Below are 16,638 nucleotides of genomic sequence, written 5' to 3'. Positions count from 1 at the left end.
CCATTCTTTTTATTGAAAGCAAACTGAATTCTATATTTATACATACACTCATATGTGATAAGGTGTTCAAATGGATAATATTTCTCAAGTACTTAATATGTAGAGTTACTTAGTAGTGCTATTTGAAATTTAAGCATTGAGCACTTTATATTTTGTCCTTCAAAATTCAAGTAAATGTCTATTTCCTGGAGATGAGAATCGAGCCCACTCTTAAAATTTTATAATGCCTTGAAAGTTCCGAGTATTGAGTATATTAATTTTGGGAGCCGTTTCCAGTGTCTGAGATACAGCTCTAAATCCCTAGAGACGGGACCAGTATAAGAAGCCTCTCTCCCGATTTCCTAATTTTTTATCCTCCCAGGAGATCTCAGTCTCCCTGAACAACTGGTAGTCATCACTTCACAAGTGAAGTGACTTTGTTTGGCTGCCTTTTTGCCCCCGACCCTCCATCCATCCACTGCGAAACCTCCTCCTTAAACTGTTGGTTCATTTCCAGGTACGACGACCCTCGTGTCATCCATCTGTCATTCCAGGAAATTTCTCAAATGGACCCAGATAAACAAGGTAAGTATTATTATTAAGTTTCTGGGCACAGTTAGCAAACCGAAAAATTAGGCGCAGATGTTGTATTTTCAGACTTCCAGATTACAGAAGAGTGGCATTTGGCAAATGCGTAGCTGAAAAACTACTGGGTGACTGAAAAGACTTTCTCTTCTTTCTAAACAGAAATTCATAATGTATTAAAGAGTATTAGGTGGAGTTCCTGTCATGGCACAGTGGAAACGAATCCAACTGGGAACCAAGAGGGAACCGGTTTGATCCCTGGCCTCGCTCAGTGAGTGGGTTAAGGATCCGGCGTAGCTGTGAGCTGTAGCATAGGTCACAGATGCGGCTCGGATCTGGCGTTGCTGTGGTGTAGGCCAGTAGCTGTAGCTCTGATGAGACCCCTAGCCTGGGAACCTTCATATGCCATGAGTGCAGCCCTAAAAAGTAGAAAAAAAAAGGGTATTTGGTCTGTTGTCTCCAAAGCACTAAAAATCGCAATAGACTTGATCTCAATATGATTGCACTTTAAATTGCTATGCAAATACATGAAAAGTGGCTTATCATATATATATGTATATATGTGTATACATATGACTTCATAGTCGACAATTAAAATGACATCACTCTAGCTATTTTAATGTCAGGACTAAGTTGACAGTAGCATATGCAGCCAAAGGTGAGAGTAAAATCTCACAGCTGTTACTATATGAATAGTTGATAAATGGATATGGAGAAATTAATTTCTTTTTCTTCCAGCATCTCTGAATACTAGGATAGGCCCAGGACTGGCTTATGACATTTTATTGCTGGATCTAGTTGCAGCCTTATCCCCCAGCTAGAATCCAGATTGTTGGAGTTCCTGTCGTGGCATGGCGGAAACAAATCCGACTAGGAACCATGAGGTTGCGGGTTCGATCCCTGGCCTTACTCAGTGGCTTAAGGATCTGGCATTGCTGTGAGCTGTGGTATAGGTCTCGGACTCGGCTTGGATCTGGCGTGGCTGTGGCTCTGGGGTAGGCCGGCAGCCGTAGCTCCAATTCAACCCCTAGCCTGGGAACCTCCATATGCCGTGGGTGTGGCCCTAAAAAGACAAAATAAAATAAAATAAAATCTAGATTGCTAACATGGCTTGTTTTATATAAAATTCCATAATATCTCAAGTTATTTGTTTGGAACAACATCCTGAATGGTTCAAATTATCTTTGGGTTTCTCAAAGTTGGGCTTTCATATAAGTAAGCTTAATACAAAGCAGTCAAAGCCCAATCTTCTCTCCCCAAAGGCGTGTTTCTTAAATGCAGTGTGTGTGCGTCCGAATCACCTGGAGGGTTTGTTAAAATGCTGGGCTCCATCTCCAGGGTTTGTGACTCGTGGGTCCAGGGTAGGGACCCAGAACGTGCATTTCTCACAAGTTTCCAGACCCCGCTGGTGCCGCCCACCTCAGACCACACTTTGAGGATCACTGGACTAAAATTTCTATTTCTGGCTCATCCAACTGGATGATGGAGAGTTGAGAGAAATTTTTGTACACTCTCAGTATCTGTAGAAAATGACATGGATAGATTCGGCTCAGCAAAATAAGAATCACTGGAAGCAAAACACGTTTCCCAGTCAAATTGCTTCCATGAACAAGACCCTATGTAGCTTGTATTATTATGTCTTTGAATATCTCAGATTACTCTGTTTATAGCTTTGGGCCTGACACATCCAGCATTTTCTTCCTTTTTGAGTTTTCTCCTGTCAGCAGGAAAAAAGGAAAAAAAAAAAAAAAAAAAAAAAAAAAAGAAGAAGAAGAAGGAGCCTTGAGGAAGCAGGGCTGCTGATGAATGACCTGGGACTCTCATTCACTCTCCCTGCCTGCTCTATCACAGCTTGCCATGTTATGCCACATAACTTCATCAGATGACACTGCAAAACCTAATTTGACAGGAGTGTGATGGGCCAGATGGTAGAGCAGCTATAGAATCACTCTTCCACCAAGAGCAGCATCTGGGCACCTGCAGACTCCCTAGTTTGCTGATTCTCTGTATTTTGTGGTGCATTTGAGAAGAACCAGGGCGCAAAAATTGGCCAAATTCCAAGAAGGAAAAACAATGTTGGGTATTACATTTTTGTAAGTCATGTCCACACTCTTACGGCCACTCTCTCTTTGTTTTTCCTTCTCCGGACTTAGTGCAGTGGTGCGACTCCTCCCCTACTCTCATGCTGGACTCTTATCTGAGAACTAAGCATTTTTAAAATAGAGGGAAATATTAAACAACAAAAGACAGTAAACTGTGGGTCTTTGTTCTGGTTTACACCTGTTCAAAAAAGAAAAAACAAGACACGGAGGGTTTTTAAAGAAGTTACCTTGTTTCATGACATTAGGCACAGCCCACATTCCCCCAAGGTAGGTGTCTTAGTCTCATCATCATATATATATATATATATATATGTATGTATTTGTGTGTGTGTGTCTTTTTGCCTTTTCTGGGGCCACTCCTGCAGCATATGGAGGCTCCCAGGCTAGGGGTCCAATCGGAGCTGTATCTTCTGGCCTACACCAGAGCCACAGCAATGCGGGATCCAAGCCACATCTGTGACCTACACCACAGCTCACGGCAACACCGGATCCTCAACCCACTGAGCAAGGCAAGGGATCGAACCAATAATCTCATGGTTCCTAGTCGGATTTGTTAACCACTGCCTCACGACGGGAACTCCTCATCATATATTAGTCAGTGAATCAATACATGTTTATGGAGAAGCCAGGGGTGTGTTGTAATGACTCAAGTGTGGATGGGACCTGGTTCAGCACCATAATCCCCTGGGTGGCTTAGCATCATGCCTGGCACTTAATATCCAGGTGTGGAACAGCCAGGACCTTGCCCCACAACAGTCAAGGGCAAGAAACAGCCTTTTCCAAATGATACTTAGGTCACTGTAGCTTGGCATGACATTTAGACTGAATTAAGTGTAGGAAGCAGCAATCCCAAGACAGACAGAAACTGTTTGGTGTTGAATCCTGAACATCTGGTCTGAAGGGTTCAGAACATCTGGTTTGAAGGGTTCAGAACATCTGGTCTGAAGTGCCATCATGGCCACCACTCCCTCTGCTCTTTGCCTTTGCCTCTGGGGTCCACTTGAAGACATGGACTCCATGCCAAGACTGGACAGAGAAATCCTTGCTCAGAGTGGTGTCTGGTCTCCCTGGTTACACCACGCCACCAATTCCCTCCACCCGGAGAACTGCTGGAAAGGGCAGCCCTGGAAACAGCCCCCAAACTTCACCCCAGGGGGGCATCTCCCACCTTTATGTCCAGGTATTGGCCTCTTTCTCCCTCCAGGAAAAAGAGAGTCATCGCTAGAACAACACTGAAATCAAGATTGTTTTTCAAAGGCAGGGGAGACTCCAGAATGTCTATACATATGGGTCAGGGAGGAGGAGTCAGGATAGAGGATAAGGTTGAGATTCAGACCATGGAAGGAAATTCCAGAATATCTACATATATGGGTCACCTGCTCTTCTGGCCACCTAGCATCTGGTCACATCTCTTCTGGTGAACTCGTGCACCAATTTTACTTTGGAAGAACAACATGCCTCTGATCTTCATCCATGAAATTCTGGTAGTATTGATTCCAACTCTCCTGTTTCCAGGGGTGGCACTGATTCTTGGATGACTCCCAAACCACTGGCTGCTGAAAAGCTGGTAAATCTCCCAGAGGAGTAAAAAGAGCGTAGACCTTGGAACACCCACGCAGAAATGGGCATAGAAACATTGCTTTTTCATTCTTTAAGTTCTCCCACTGCTGTAAGAACAAGGAAGAAATTAGTATCACCATAAATGACCCTGCCACATATGTTTGAATCAGTGCAATCCCCAGATCAATCCCTTGCTCAGGACCTGCTTAGCAAAGGCGAAAGAGCAGGTTGTGTTTCTTGTCACAAACTCTTCTCCAGCCTACATACCAGTTACTCCCAATGTCCTGAGTTTTATGGTAATCAACTGACAATAAATTTGAAGCTAGTTTTATTTTCCTCAAGGCGTCTTCCCTTCAGCATTATAAATAGAAGTAACTTGTGGGCTCAAAGCTTGTTTGCATGAGAAACCTTGCCTCAAAGTGAGCATGTTGGCTATAAAGTTTATTTAATCGAAATATGTTATCACAGGAAATATCAGAGATGCAAAGTTGCTTGGCGTTTCTTTCCAAATCTGGTTTCCTCTCTCACTGCCTGTTGCAACAATTCCAAATCTTTCCCATTCCTACCAGCTCCTCCCAACTCTGAGTGAACCTGTCCCCAATTTCATAAAGAAAACAGAAGCTCTCAGACATGCCCCCTGCCCACATCATCCCCCTGTATTCTTCCTCTCAGGGAACAAGAAAAGGGAGACAAAAGAAAAAAATATTTCAAGAAAGTTTTTTAAAAAGTTTGCTAAATGAATGCCTGGATAGCTTTTGAGTCATTTTCATAGATGTATAAATACATGTGTGTACATATGATTAGAATATATTAACAAACTGAGTGAGCATTCTACAGTTTTTTTGTTTTATTGGTTTTTTTTTTTTTTGATCTTTAGTGCCAAACCCAAGGCATATGGAGGTTCTCAGGCTAGGGGTAGAATTGGAGCTGTAGCCACTGGCCTACGCCACAACCACAGCAAAGCCAGATCTGAGCCACCTCTGCAACCTACACCTCAGCTCATGGCAAGGCCAGATCCTTAACCCACTGAGCGAGGCCAGGGATGGAACCTGCATCCTCATGGATGCTAGTCGGATTCATTTCCCCTGCACCGCAATGGGAACTCCGATAGTTGTCTATCCTATTGTTTCATAAGGGCATTTCCCTTTACCATAAAAAGTGGACAGCTTCATGGATGAGTATCCTCCTAGGGGCATTCCTCAGTTCGTTGGGCTCAGAGGAAGCTCACTAGGATCACTCGCAGCCCAAGGTAGTGTGGGCCATTATTTGTTCCCAGGTAGGAAAGAGAGCCCTAGGCCTTGACTTCCTCACCTGGAAAATAAAGTAGAGCTACATACGCTCCAGGATTTCTTTCCAGGATGTGGGATTTATCTAATGAGACCGCCCTTTATGTATGACATTTCATGTTTTCTTTACAGATGCTCTTAACAGCATTGAGAATTCCATTTATAGAACAGCCTTCAAACTACGATCCCTACAAACCCTGTGCCAGTGTAAGTCCAGGCTCTCTTGAAACACTTGAAATAATCTGACCCTGATGTGTCGCGTAAAATTCATAGAGAACCAAAAACTCCCCCATGTGAGTGACTGCCGGATCCAAAAGATTGGAGCTGTGCATTTACCCTCCTTGTAACAAAGAAGATGGGGTAGGGAAGATACACCTTGTATGCTCAACCCATTGGCAGCTTTGCTGACTGACGATAGACAATAATTTGGGGGTGAGGATTTTAAGTCTTTTTGGTGTTTTGGGGGGGTTTCTTTTTTTTGTAGGGCCACATCTGCCACATATGTAAGTTCCCAGGCTAAAGGTCAAATTAGAGCTGCAGCTGCCAGCCTATGACACGGCCACAGCAACTCGGGATCCAAGCCACACTGCAACCTACACCACAGACCATGGCAACTCAGGATCCTTAACCCACTGAGCAAGGCCAGGGATGGAACCAGCAACTTCATGGATACTAGTTGGCTTCGTTAACCATTGAGCCACAATGGGAACGCCAGGATTTTAATTCTTTAACAAATTTTTCCTACTTGGTTTCTGGAAAAATTTTTTGTTTGTTTTCTTTTCAGGACATCAATATTGATGCAAAATACAATTACAAAATAAGTTAGTTTAATCTAACTTGTAGATTCACATATAAACTTTTCTAAATTCCTTCTACCACTTAAGATTTGCATTTTAAATTGTACCTCCTATTTCTCCCTGAACACGCAAAAGTAAATTCAGATGAGTAATCCTCAGGCCATAAAGTTTAAAAAATCTCTCGAGAGTTCCCTGAGAACTGCTCTTTGGCATTAGCATTTATCTGATCAAACGCCATAGTCTCTTTTCCTATGCTGTTATCCAGGCAAAATAAGGTAATATATGGTAAAAAATGTTTATCCTATAAAAATCCTCCAACGTGAAATGACTAGGGTCCTGGCTGAGCAAAACAGTAGGCATTGAGTATGTCTAAAGTTCTTGATTTCTGATCAGCTCCTTTACTGCATAGTAAGTTCTATATTGCATTAAAAAAAAAATCACATCATGGGAGTTCCCGCCGTGGTGCAGTGGTTAATGAATCCGACTAGGAACTATGAGGTTTGATCCCTGGCCTTGCTCAGCAGGTTAAGGATCCGGTGTTGCTGTGAGCTGTGGTGTGGGTCGCAGGTGTGGCTCAGATCCCGCGTTGCTGTGGCTCTGGCATAGGCCAGTGGATACAGCTCCGATTCAACCCCTAACCTCGGAACCTCCATATGCAGCGGGTGCAGCCCTAGAAAATACAAAAAAAAAAAAAAATCACATCATGTGAAATGGTTGATGACATATATTACAGCAGACCTAAACGAAATTGTGTTACACCTCTCCTGAAGTTTGAAATGTTTTATATTTTGCCTTCTGCCTATAATAAATTTGATCGACCCATGGTTTTCAAGTTGTGTTTCTCAAAGTAGACTTAGGTGTGAGGTGGGGTAAGAAAGGGTCCGCAAGGTGGGAAAAAGAGGTTTGAGCTGGTCAGGAAAACCCAACAGACTCTTAGCTCCCCTACCAGAACAACTCTGTCTTTCTCTGTCTTCCGTATTGTCCTTCTGGGTAAGGGTCCTTTGAAAAAGGTATTCTTGTCTATACCTTAACCCACTTTTTGAAAATCCCTGAGGTAGACAAACCACTTATATTATCCCAGAAATCAACAAAAAGTAGGTCGTGCCATGAAGATTGACCCTCAGTAATGCTATTTTCCTGGAGGTCGTCTCCTATGAAAGAAAGTTAGCAGCCAAAGTTCATACGAGCTGCCATCGTTAACGCCTAGGTGTGTGCAGACTGGGGGATTTGAGGATGTACCCTTCTGAGCTTTTTATTACACCTGGCGTTATAAGCATGACTATAAATAAAGCAGGAAATAGTAACAACATAGAAAATCAGAAGTCGAAAAGTTCTACCTATAAAAAATATCCAAACAAAAATTGGGAAACAAAAAAAACTCCCAAACACCAAGATAAAGCATATCAAGAGCTCCAGGCAGCAGAATCTGGAGAGCTAGAGAGCATCACGGCACAAATCTGGTGGTGAGATTAATAGCCACCACTATTATCTGTTTTGCTGTAATACAGAGCTCTCAGCAGAAGACACAGCACCCTGTGTACAGCATGCCAGGCTGAGGTGATAGGTTTTGCGATTGAATAACGATAAAAGAGTTTGCAGCCTCCACCACCTGCAGCCAGGTTTTTATTAAAGTCACATCCCGAAACCTACTCTTCACTTCCTTAGACTCACCCCTTAAAAGCAGTATCAGAGAACAAATAAAACTTTTTATTATACTTGCTAGATTTCTTATCTGCGAGGTTGATTTACGAAGTAGAGAGAAGTGCTGGTTTTTATCATTTCACAGGCTTGAGCATTTTAAATGCCAGCAGCTTTTGGTGCCACCGCCATCCCCATCTCTCAGATGGCAAGGGGGTGTTTATTAATTTTGTCTGCCATTCTTCATCTGCAAGAAACCTTCATTCTTCCTTACATTCATTGCCTTATAAAACTTTTAGGGAAAAGTGATAAATATATATATAAGAAGTAAACCATTATTTTTTGTAAGCAATTTTAGCTTTATTAAATGCCTTCCTGGATAACAATACAGAAGGAATCAGCATCAAAAAAATAAATATGACTAAGGCAAAGGTCAGATCTAGAGAGTCTGATAATTCAGCAGCTGCTCTTTTATAGAGAGTGTTGATTGTTTTGTTTTGTTTTTTTGGGTCGCACCCATGGCACTTGGAAGTTCCCCAGCCAGGGATCGAACCCCTTGCCATAGCAGTGACCTGGGCTGCTGCAGTGACGGTGCCAGATCCTTACCCTGCTGCACCACAAGAGAACTCCCAAATGTGTTTTGTTTTAAAGTAAGGTAATTGCATTTGAATACACAATATTCCTTCTCAAGTTAAGCTGTGGACCGGAAAAAGAACATTTGAACATGAAAAGTGAACTTGCTTCAGCCACTTAATAAAGAGTATAAAAATGTTTTTCCCACCTTTTCACCACAGTGTCTCAACATCCTTGGAAGACCATCTTCAAGTTTCCCACTTCTTTCCCTTTTAATTTCCTTCTATAAAGCCACATCCTGGCAATTATACTGGGAATAATGTTTGAACGGTGCTTTATCCTCTGACGTACTTTTCCAACATCAAACTGACTATCAGAATAGTAATGGCTGAATTATACACAAGACATATGTATCCTAAGAGTGGTCATATCTAATTCCCTTTAAAGAAAATAGACGCCATTAAAAAGTCTTCATTAGGAGTTCCCATAGTGGCTCAGTGGTTAACAAATCCAACTAAGAACCATGAGGTTGCAGGTTCAATCCCTGGCCTTGATCAGTGGGTTAAGGATCCGGCGTTGCCGTGAGCTGTGGTGTAGGTCACAGATGCGGCTTGGATCCTGCGTTGCTGTGGCTCTGGCGTAGGCTGGTGGTACAGCTCCAATTAGACCCCTAGCCTGGGAACCTCCATATGCTGCAGGAGAGGCCCAAGAAATAGCAAAAAGACAATAATAATAATAATAAAGTAAAATAATAAAACAAACAAACAAAAACACTCTAAAAAAAAAAAAAGTCTTCGTCAAAGACTAGATTAGGAGTTCCTGCAGTGGCACAGTGGGTTAAGAATCCGAGTGCAGTGACTCGGGGATGCTGCAGAGATGCTGGTTGGATCCCTGGGCCCAAGGTTGCAGCAGCTGTGGCTCGGATTCAGGACTGTTCTCGGCCCTGGGAAATTTAAATGGGTGCGGCCATTTAAAAAGAAAAAGAAAAAGAAAAAAAAAAGACTGGGTAACGTTTACTTGTTTAAACCTTTTGTTCCCATCAGAAATGATGCAGCTCTTCCTCTCCTTCCTACAGTGGACTTGACTGACAGTTCTCTAATTCAACATGTCCTGCTACGTCAAAGTCTCCAGGAGGCAAGAGGGAGCACACTCTCTGTGCAGCAGATTTTTCAGGCTCTGCAGGAGCTGTTTCAGAGAGTCAGGGTGGAAAAACCAGGACAGGTGCACCCCAGAGCTTCGGAGCTCACTCTGAGCCTGCTCACGACGATGTATGACAGGTGAGGGCAAGGAGTCCATGCTGTGACCTCTCGGTGGGGGGAGTTAGTTGCCTCTGGTCATTGACTGGTTAGGGTTGTCTGATGTTTGCTCAAGGTTTCATATATATAAAAAGGCTTCTTTGTTTGTTTTCCTCAAATGTACTCCTCATTCCAGAGGGGAGCAAAAATGTGCATGCTTATCCACCTCGCTAATATAAGTGATTCATGGAGAGCAAAAGGGAGAAAAGCCACAATTTTCAGACAAATTCATTTTTGCTCAGAGAAACATGCACAAATTTTGCTAGGGCAATTATGTGTGTGTTTATATATACATATATGTGTATACATGTGTGTGTGTGTGGGTGTATAATTACACTTTTCTCCTGAGTCCCCAGTGGTTTATTTCTTTGCTTATTACTTTATAACAAATTCAGCTTCTGTTTGTGGGACAAGGTTGAATAACATGTGCATAAATGGCTAGCCTATTGTCTTTGTCTGTTTGGACGGCTCCCCCAAAATACCATAGACTGGGTGCCTTAAACCACAGACATTTCTTTCTCACAGACCTGGAGGCTAGGAAGTCCGAGGTCAAGGCACTGGTGAGAACCCAATTCTGGGAAGAGAGAGGGCCGTCTTTTGTCTGTGTCCTTACGTGGTGGAAGAGGCCTTTGATACATTGGTAGGTTTGGAGACTGCACGGCCAGTAGGCAAAGGGTGATTGGGTTCTAATAATAATAATGATACACAATTTTGCTCCTTCTGCCTGCCTTTTGTCCTTGTCTCTGTTGTTTGATGTCCTGGCTCATGAGCCCTAAAGGAGGTGAAACTGCCTGGTCCATGAAGACAGGGTAGACCCCTGGGTCCCCAGTGCCTAGTACAGTGCTATGTCCAGAGGAAGCACCCAATAAACATTTGCTGAACACATGAATAAAAGAAGGATGAAATATTGTCATTCAATCCTTAGTCTTGTCACATTCTAGATAAAGGAAAACAGACCATGAAAAGTGTGAACTTGGAATGCCATATCAGAAGCATCCGTTCATAGCCATGGTTTCTATAAACCACTTTATCGAGAATAACCCTGCCTTTCCCATTCTCTGTCTGTATTTTGTTGCCATGTAGCGCGGGAACGGGTTTTCTCAAGCTTGCACCTGCAGCCGCTGCCCTGATTGCCCTCTCAGGGGACAGCCCTCTTACAAAATACAGAGGTAACATATGTAGGAGTTTGGCGTGTCTGAAGTGCAGTGACCTCCCGATGTCTCCAACACATAATCTTCACTCACCCCTCTATCCCAGCAACACTGCTCTGATTCGGCATCTCTGCGGCATGACTTTGAATTTTTCAAGATGTGGATCTATGCTTTCTAACTATTCGTAATTCAGTTATCCTTGATATTTATTTGCGTAGAGATTATCCAGGCACCAGTGGTTATTATTCCTTTAAAGGCAGACTCTCCTCCCATCACCATTTACCAACCTTATGGTCTTCATCATGGATGGGCTGAATTATCACAAAGTTGAAATGTGAATGGATTTTCAGCAGTTATCAGATTATTTGGTTTGGGGAGCCTTCTAAATAACCAGCAAATAATCAAGAAATACCACTTTTCCTTTCCTTTCTCCTTTAAACCCACAAATAAACTGTTTAGAATTCAAAGCACGTATTCTTCGAAGATACATTGTGAGCCTTCAATTTAAAGATATCTTTCCTCCCTTTATGTCTCTAGCTCTTTTTCAGCTCTATGCAGAAAATATCAGGGGAGGTTATGATTCTGGGGCACGCATGACTCGAAGAGTTTTGAGAAACCTACTAACAGATCTACAACAGGTAAATCTCTAATGCTTAGGAACTCTAAATTTGTTCCAGTTATTTTGGTCACATTTATCAGAAAGGATCTGATTTTTACAGTATCAGTTCTACCTAAATATAGAACTGTCTCCTCTCTAGCCACTATTATCCGAAAATAGGCTAGTCTATCACAATTGCTTCCTAGCTGGTTTTCACAGCTCAAGCCTCCCCTTCCTCCAACTCTGCCTTCACACCACAGCCAGTGACTCCTCCATGCCTAAAATTCTTCACCGGCCATTTCTGTCCATAGAATAAGGTCTAAACTCCTTAGCATCCCAATCAAAGCATTCATGATTTGACCCAATCCTTCTCTTTTCAAAAAGAGGTAAAATCCAGATTCTTATACAACTATAAAATGAACATGTATTCAGAAAAATTAGTAGTTTATTAATTAAAAGAGGGCTCCAGTGGAGGTTACAACTAGTTGGAAGAAATAACCAAAGAACAGACTAACTGCTAGATTAAGAATGTTACAAACGAATTTGCAGGTTGGACACAAAACTGGCTTTGAGAGGAAGGGGAGGGCTGTCCCTCAACCAGGACAGAATTTACTTTCACATCTACAGATAAGAATTATTTGCATTGTACCTTGTCTACAAGTTGACTTTAATCTCTTCATAATTTTAAAATAGCCTAGTCAAAGACAGTGATACATAGTCTTTATAGGTTCAGTTAATCCCTATTGAAAAAGATACCCAGTGGTTTCTTTTGCATATTTCACTCCTTACAGCCTTGTCACTGCTGCATATCAAAATCCCTACTGTACCTGCCATGCTCCAAATTCTCCATGCCTGGCTTCTGCAGTTGTGTCGGTCTACAACACCACTGCCTTTCCTTTCACTTGACGAATACTGTGTATCTTTTTTTTTTTTTTTCCTGCTTTTTAGGGCTATACCCGTGGCATACGGAGATTCCCAGGCTAGGAGTCGAATAAGAGCCACAGCTGCTGGCTTATGCCACAGCCACAGCAATGCAGCATCCGAGCCACATCTGCAACCTACACCATAGCTCACAGCAACACCGGTTCCTTAACCCACTGAGCAAGGCCAGGGATCGAACCTGCCTGCACATGGATGCTAGTCAGATTCGTTTCCACTGAGTCATGATGGGAACTCCACAAATACTGCATATCTTTCAAGATCACTCAAATATTAGTTGCCTCCCCACTTAAAGCTTTTTAACTCCTTGTACATAACTGTGTTACAGTGCATGTCAAATTCTGTTGCCAGTATGTCCTAGATATATGCTTTTTATTTCTTTTCTTTTCTTTTCTTTTCTTTTGTCTTTTTAGTGCCGTACCCATGGCATATGGAAGTTCCCAGGCTAGGGGTTGAATTGGAGCTGCAGCTGCTGGTCTACACCACAGTCACAGCCACGCAGGATCCAAGCCACTTCTGCGACCTACACCACAGCTGAAGGCAACGCTGGATCCTTAACCCACTAATTGAGGCCAGGGATCGAACCCACATCCCCATGGACGCTAGTCAGATTCGTTTCTGCTGTGCCATGGCAGGAACTCCAGATATATGCTTTTTCCACTAGACTGCTTCTCAAGGATAAGAATCCCATCTCATTCATGTTTATGTCTCCAGTGGCTTGAAAAGTGCCTAGTACTAAGGCTTTCAGTAAAAGCTTAATGAAAACATAGATGAAATGCAACCCTGAATACTCAAACTGTTGATTTCCGTTATTTCCTGTGCCTTAAGATTGTGCAAATGTGACATTATTTTTATCCATACTAGGCAAGGGGATTTAACCTCCTTAAAGTAAATATGTTTCTTAAATGTTAAAAATGATTTAAAATGATGTAACCAAGCAAGATCTTCTGTAAATGGGTTAAGCAGGCTCTGGACTGTCTCATGAACTAGTGGTTGCTGTCCCACTATTTCTTTTGCTTCTGTTTGCAGGATGTCTCTGTTCTTCTTCAAGCCCCTGTAATGTCTTCAAACTAGGTTTTCTGCACTATGAAGCTACAGTAACTTTCTGTCATTTTTCTCCTGGGTCTGGACTACAGGGGAGAAGAACATTCTTTTCCCCTCACCATCTTAAAATCTCTAACTGGGGCCGGGTAATTAGACCAGCAAAAGATAGATTAGCAAGAGAAAAACAAACCAAAATTCATTAATGTGTATGGTGCATATACATGGGAACACCCAGGGATGAGTAACTCAAAGAGGTGGATAGAATTTAGGTTGTAAATTATTTTACACTAAACAAAGGAAAAGGGACTCTGGGCTGGGTGGGGTGGTGGGGGGAGGCAAGTTAGGAGAAGGTGAATAGATGGTAAACAAGGGTCGTTTAGTAAGTTTTGTTATGCAGATTTAAGTCAACTCTCTCTCCCTTAATAAGCACGGTTAAACATCTTCCTCTTGGAGTTGCCATTGTGGCTCAGTGGTAAACCAAACTGATATCCAAAGAGATGCATGTTCCATCCTTGGGCTGGCTCAAGAATCAGGCATTACCATGAGCTGTGGTATAGGCTCCGATTTGACCCCTAGTCTGGGAACTTCCATATGCCGAAGGTGCAGCTCCAAAAAGCAAAAACAAACAAACAAACAACACCAAAAAACCAAGAAAAACCCTCTTCTTCTTCTTGGTGGGTAGAGGGAGACACTATTGGTAAAAAGAAATTTCCTTTATAAATTCTTTACAAAATGAAAACTTGTGCCCTGTTTTTAGAGCTTTTCTTGCATCTACTTGCTCTCAATGACCTGTAGCTCAAAACAATCCATATACCATAGAGGTATATTTTGGGGTGACATATTCTGGTACCCTTCAGAACCAAGGATTCTGAACTGGGCATCGTCATGATGGGGTTGGGAGGTGGGTAAAGAGAATGATTATCACACATGGATTATGGGTTAGAAAAACCTATCCAAAATTCCCTTTGCTTTGATTTGGTCTTAAGAGTTTATGTTCCTATTGATTGTAATAATTAGCATTTAATTGTATTCTGTGAATTCCAAACACCGTTTAAGATGTTCTTACTTCTCAAGTGGAGAAATGATTTTTTTTTTTTTTTAATTTCTAAGCTTCAAACATCAATCATAGTTATTTAAGAGCTGTTCTGGTAGCTGCAGCAGCATGTGGATTCCATCACTAGTTTTCTGCTGATTCTCAAGGAGCTACCACCACAATCATCCCCACATCTTAGGACGCAAGCTGGGGGCATCCAGGGCGAGTGGGGAAATTTATCCATCAGACTCGTTAACTGAAGTGTGGAGGTGAATGTCATGAAAGAAGATGGACAGAGGGGCATTTTTCCTTCTCCAGAAATCCTGTGCTGCTTTCTCACTACTACAGCTGGCCCCAGGCTAGGTCCCTGTCCATCAGGCCCTAAAAACATGGCCAGGTTTCAGGCTTAACTGAAGTCATTGAGCTGCTGAAATGGCAGCTCGGGGGCAGTGCTGTCTCCCTCCCACTCCCACACGTGTTAGTGGGCTCCAGAGAAATCTTTTAGGAATGTGGAGATTTGCATAGCAAATTACCATCCTGTAGGCTCCCATTAAGAGCTCAAGAGATGGGCTTACCAAAGAGAATTCCAGGCCGCACTGTGTAATCTCAACCCCACCCCCTCACGAATCCTAATTATCATTTCAAGTGATATTCTGCTCTTGTGACGTGCCATCTAGCCACATCAAATTCTTCCTTAGAACACCTGCAAGACATTAGTCAAATGGGCAATTAATTCACAAAATCTTCATGCACATACTTAAAAGCCAAAAATGTAGGTTAAAATGCACTTCAGAAGTGAGTTTTCGTGTGACTGGTGGCAGCATCACAGAGCTGCTAAGTGGATCCTATCTGATCCACTTCCCGTATTTGACAAAGCGGGTTAAACCCCTTTCCCAGGGCTCAAAAACGCCATCCAAATAAGTAGTCCAGTTAGTTCATCAGTACTCATAAGCCAAAGTCGGGGTAATGAGTTACTTTTTTTTTCAGGCAAAAGCCAAATAACACAGAGAGGAGTTACTTAGTTCAGCTGGTGACAGGGTTATTATCAATTTAAAGTACAAGCCATCTTGTCACGATTACGCAAATGTTTGTTGACTTCTGCCTGGCTAATTGTCAGCAAAGTGGTTCTAAGTGCCACTTTCCTGATTAGAAGAATGTTTATTCGAGTTGATGGACTCAGCAGGAGGGTCTCTGAAATTACTTCTGAGCTTGCGGGCAATGCCGGCTGACAGCCTGTGCTGTAGAAGACATCAGACGTGAAATTAGGACCCGCGACCAAATGGGCGTAAATGGAGGTGACAGGTACATGTGTCTGTGCATATAGATAATGTCAGGGCCAAGTCCCTGACCATCTTGGCAGTCGGGGGGATGGGAGGTGGGGGGTGGTTCTGAGAGCCTTAGTTAAACTCCTCCGTGTGACTGATTGAAAGATGGAAACCCCTGGCTGAGGCAGCGTAAATCAAGGCATTAGGATACCATGGAAGGCCTGGGTGTGACAAAGCTTTGGGAGAACCCTCAACAGAGGAAGGGGTCTTGGAGCAAGATCTCAATTCTGCAGCGAACGTGCATTTGTTTATTTGTTTTACCTTGAGCAAAATATCAAATCTCAATTATCTCTTGCTTTAAACGAGGATAGTGATGACTGCCCTGTGTCAGAAACTGACATTTGTTAAAATGAGAGGACGTGAGAGAGTTTGGAAAGGATTTCCTTAAAACTCCCCTGAAGTTTAATCCAGTATCATGGTCATATGCAATTTAGAGGTGAACAAGGGCTAAGAAAGGCTAAATAATTTTTTTCACTCTATACCTTATTTTCGCAATTTATTGTTGATTTCCACCACAGTATTCATTTCAGGCGTACAGCAAAGTGAACCAGTTATATGTATACACATAGCCATTCTTTTTCCCATTAACAATTTGACGGAGGTCATAAGAAGAGAAACAACATAAGCCCTCTCTATGCTGCGTCAATTGCCAGCCTTTCTTCTCACCCTCCTCCCTTTCCCACTTCTTCCCACTTGTTCATTCATCGTCTCTATCCATAAACTGTGAAAACCC

At 42.5% G+C, this 16,638-nt stretch overlaps 1 protein-coding gene across 1 annotated transcript in view; it reads left to right on the top strand.

Annotated features, from left to right (window-relative positions):
- DYTN (dystrotelin) overlaps nt 546–16,638 on the top strand; it is a 58,068-nt gene continuing 41,975 nt past the window's right edge. The window contains exons 1-5 of the mRNA XM_021075388.1: nt 546–564; nt 5,645–5,719; nt 9,596–9,797; nt 10,899–10,984; nt 11,504–11,604. Of these exons, the coding sequence (XP_020931047.1) occupies nt 546–564; nt 5,645–5,719; nt 9,596–9,797; nt 10,899–10,984; nt 11,504–11,604 (483 nt within the window). The remainder of the gene's footprint in view (nt 565–5,644; nt 5,720–9,595; nt 9,798–10,898; nt 10,985–11,503; nt 11,605–16,638) is intronic.

This window comes from Sus scrofa, chromosome 15, assembly GCF_000003025.6.
Source record: "Sus scrofa isolate TJ Tabasco breed Duroc chromosome 15, Sscrofa11.1, whole genome shotgun sequence".
Classification (NCBI taxonomy): Eukaryota; Metazoa; Chordata; class Mammalia; order Artiodactyla; family Suidae; genus Sus; species Sus scrofa.
This window is presented reverse-complemented; position numbering and strand designations above follow the sequence as displayed.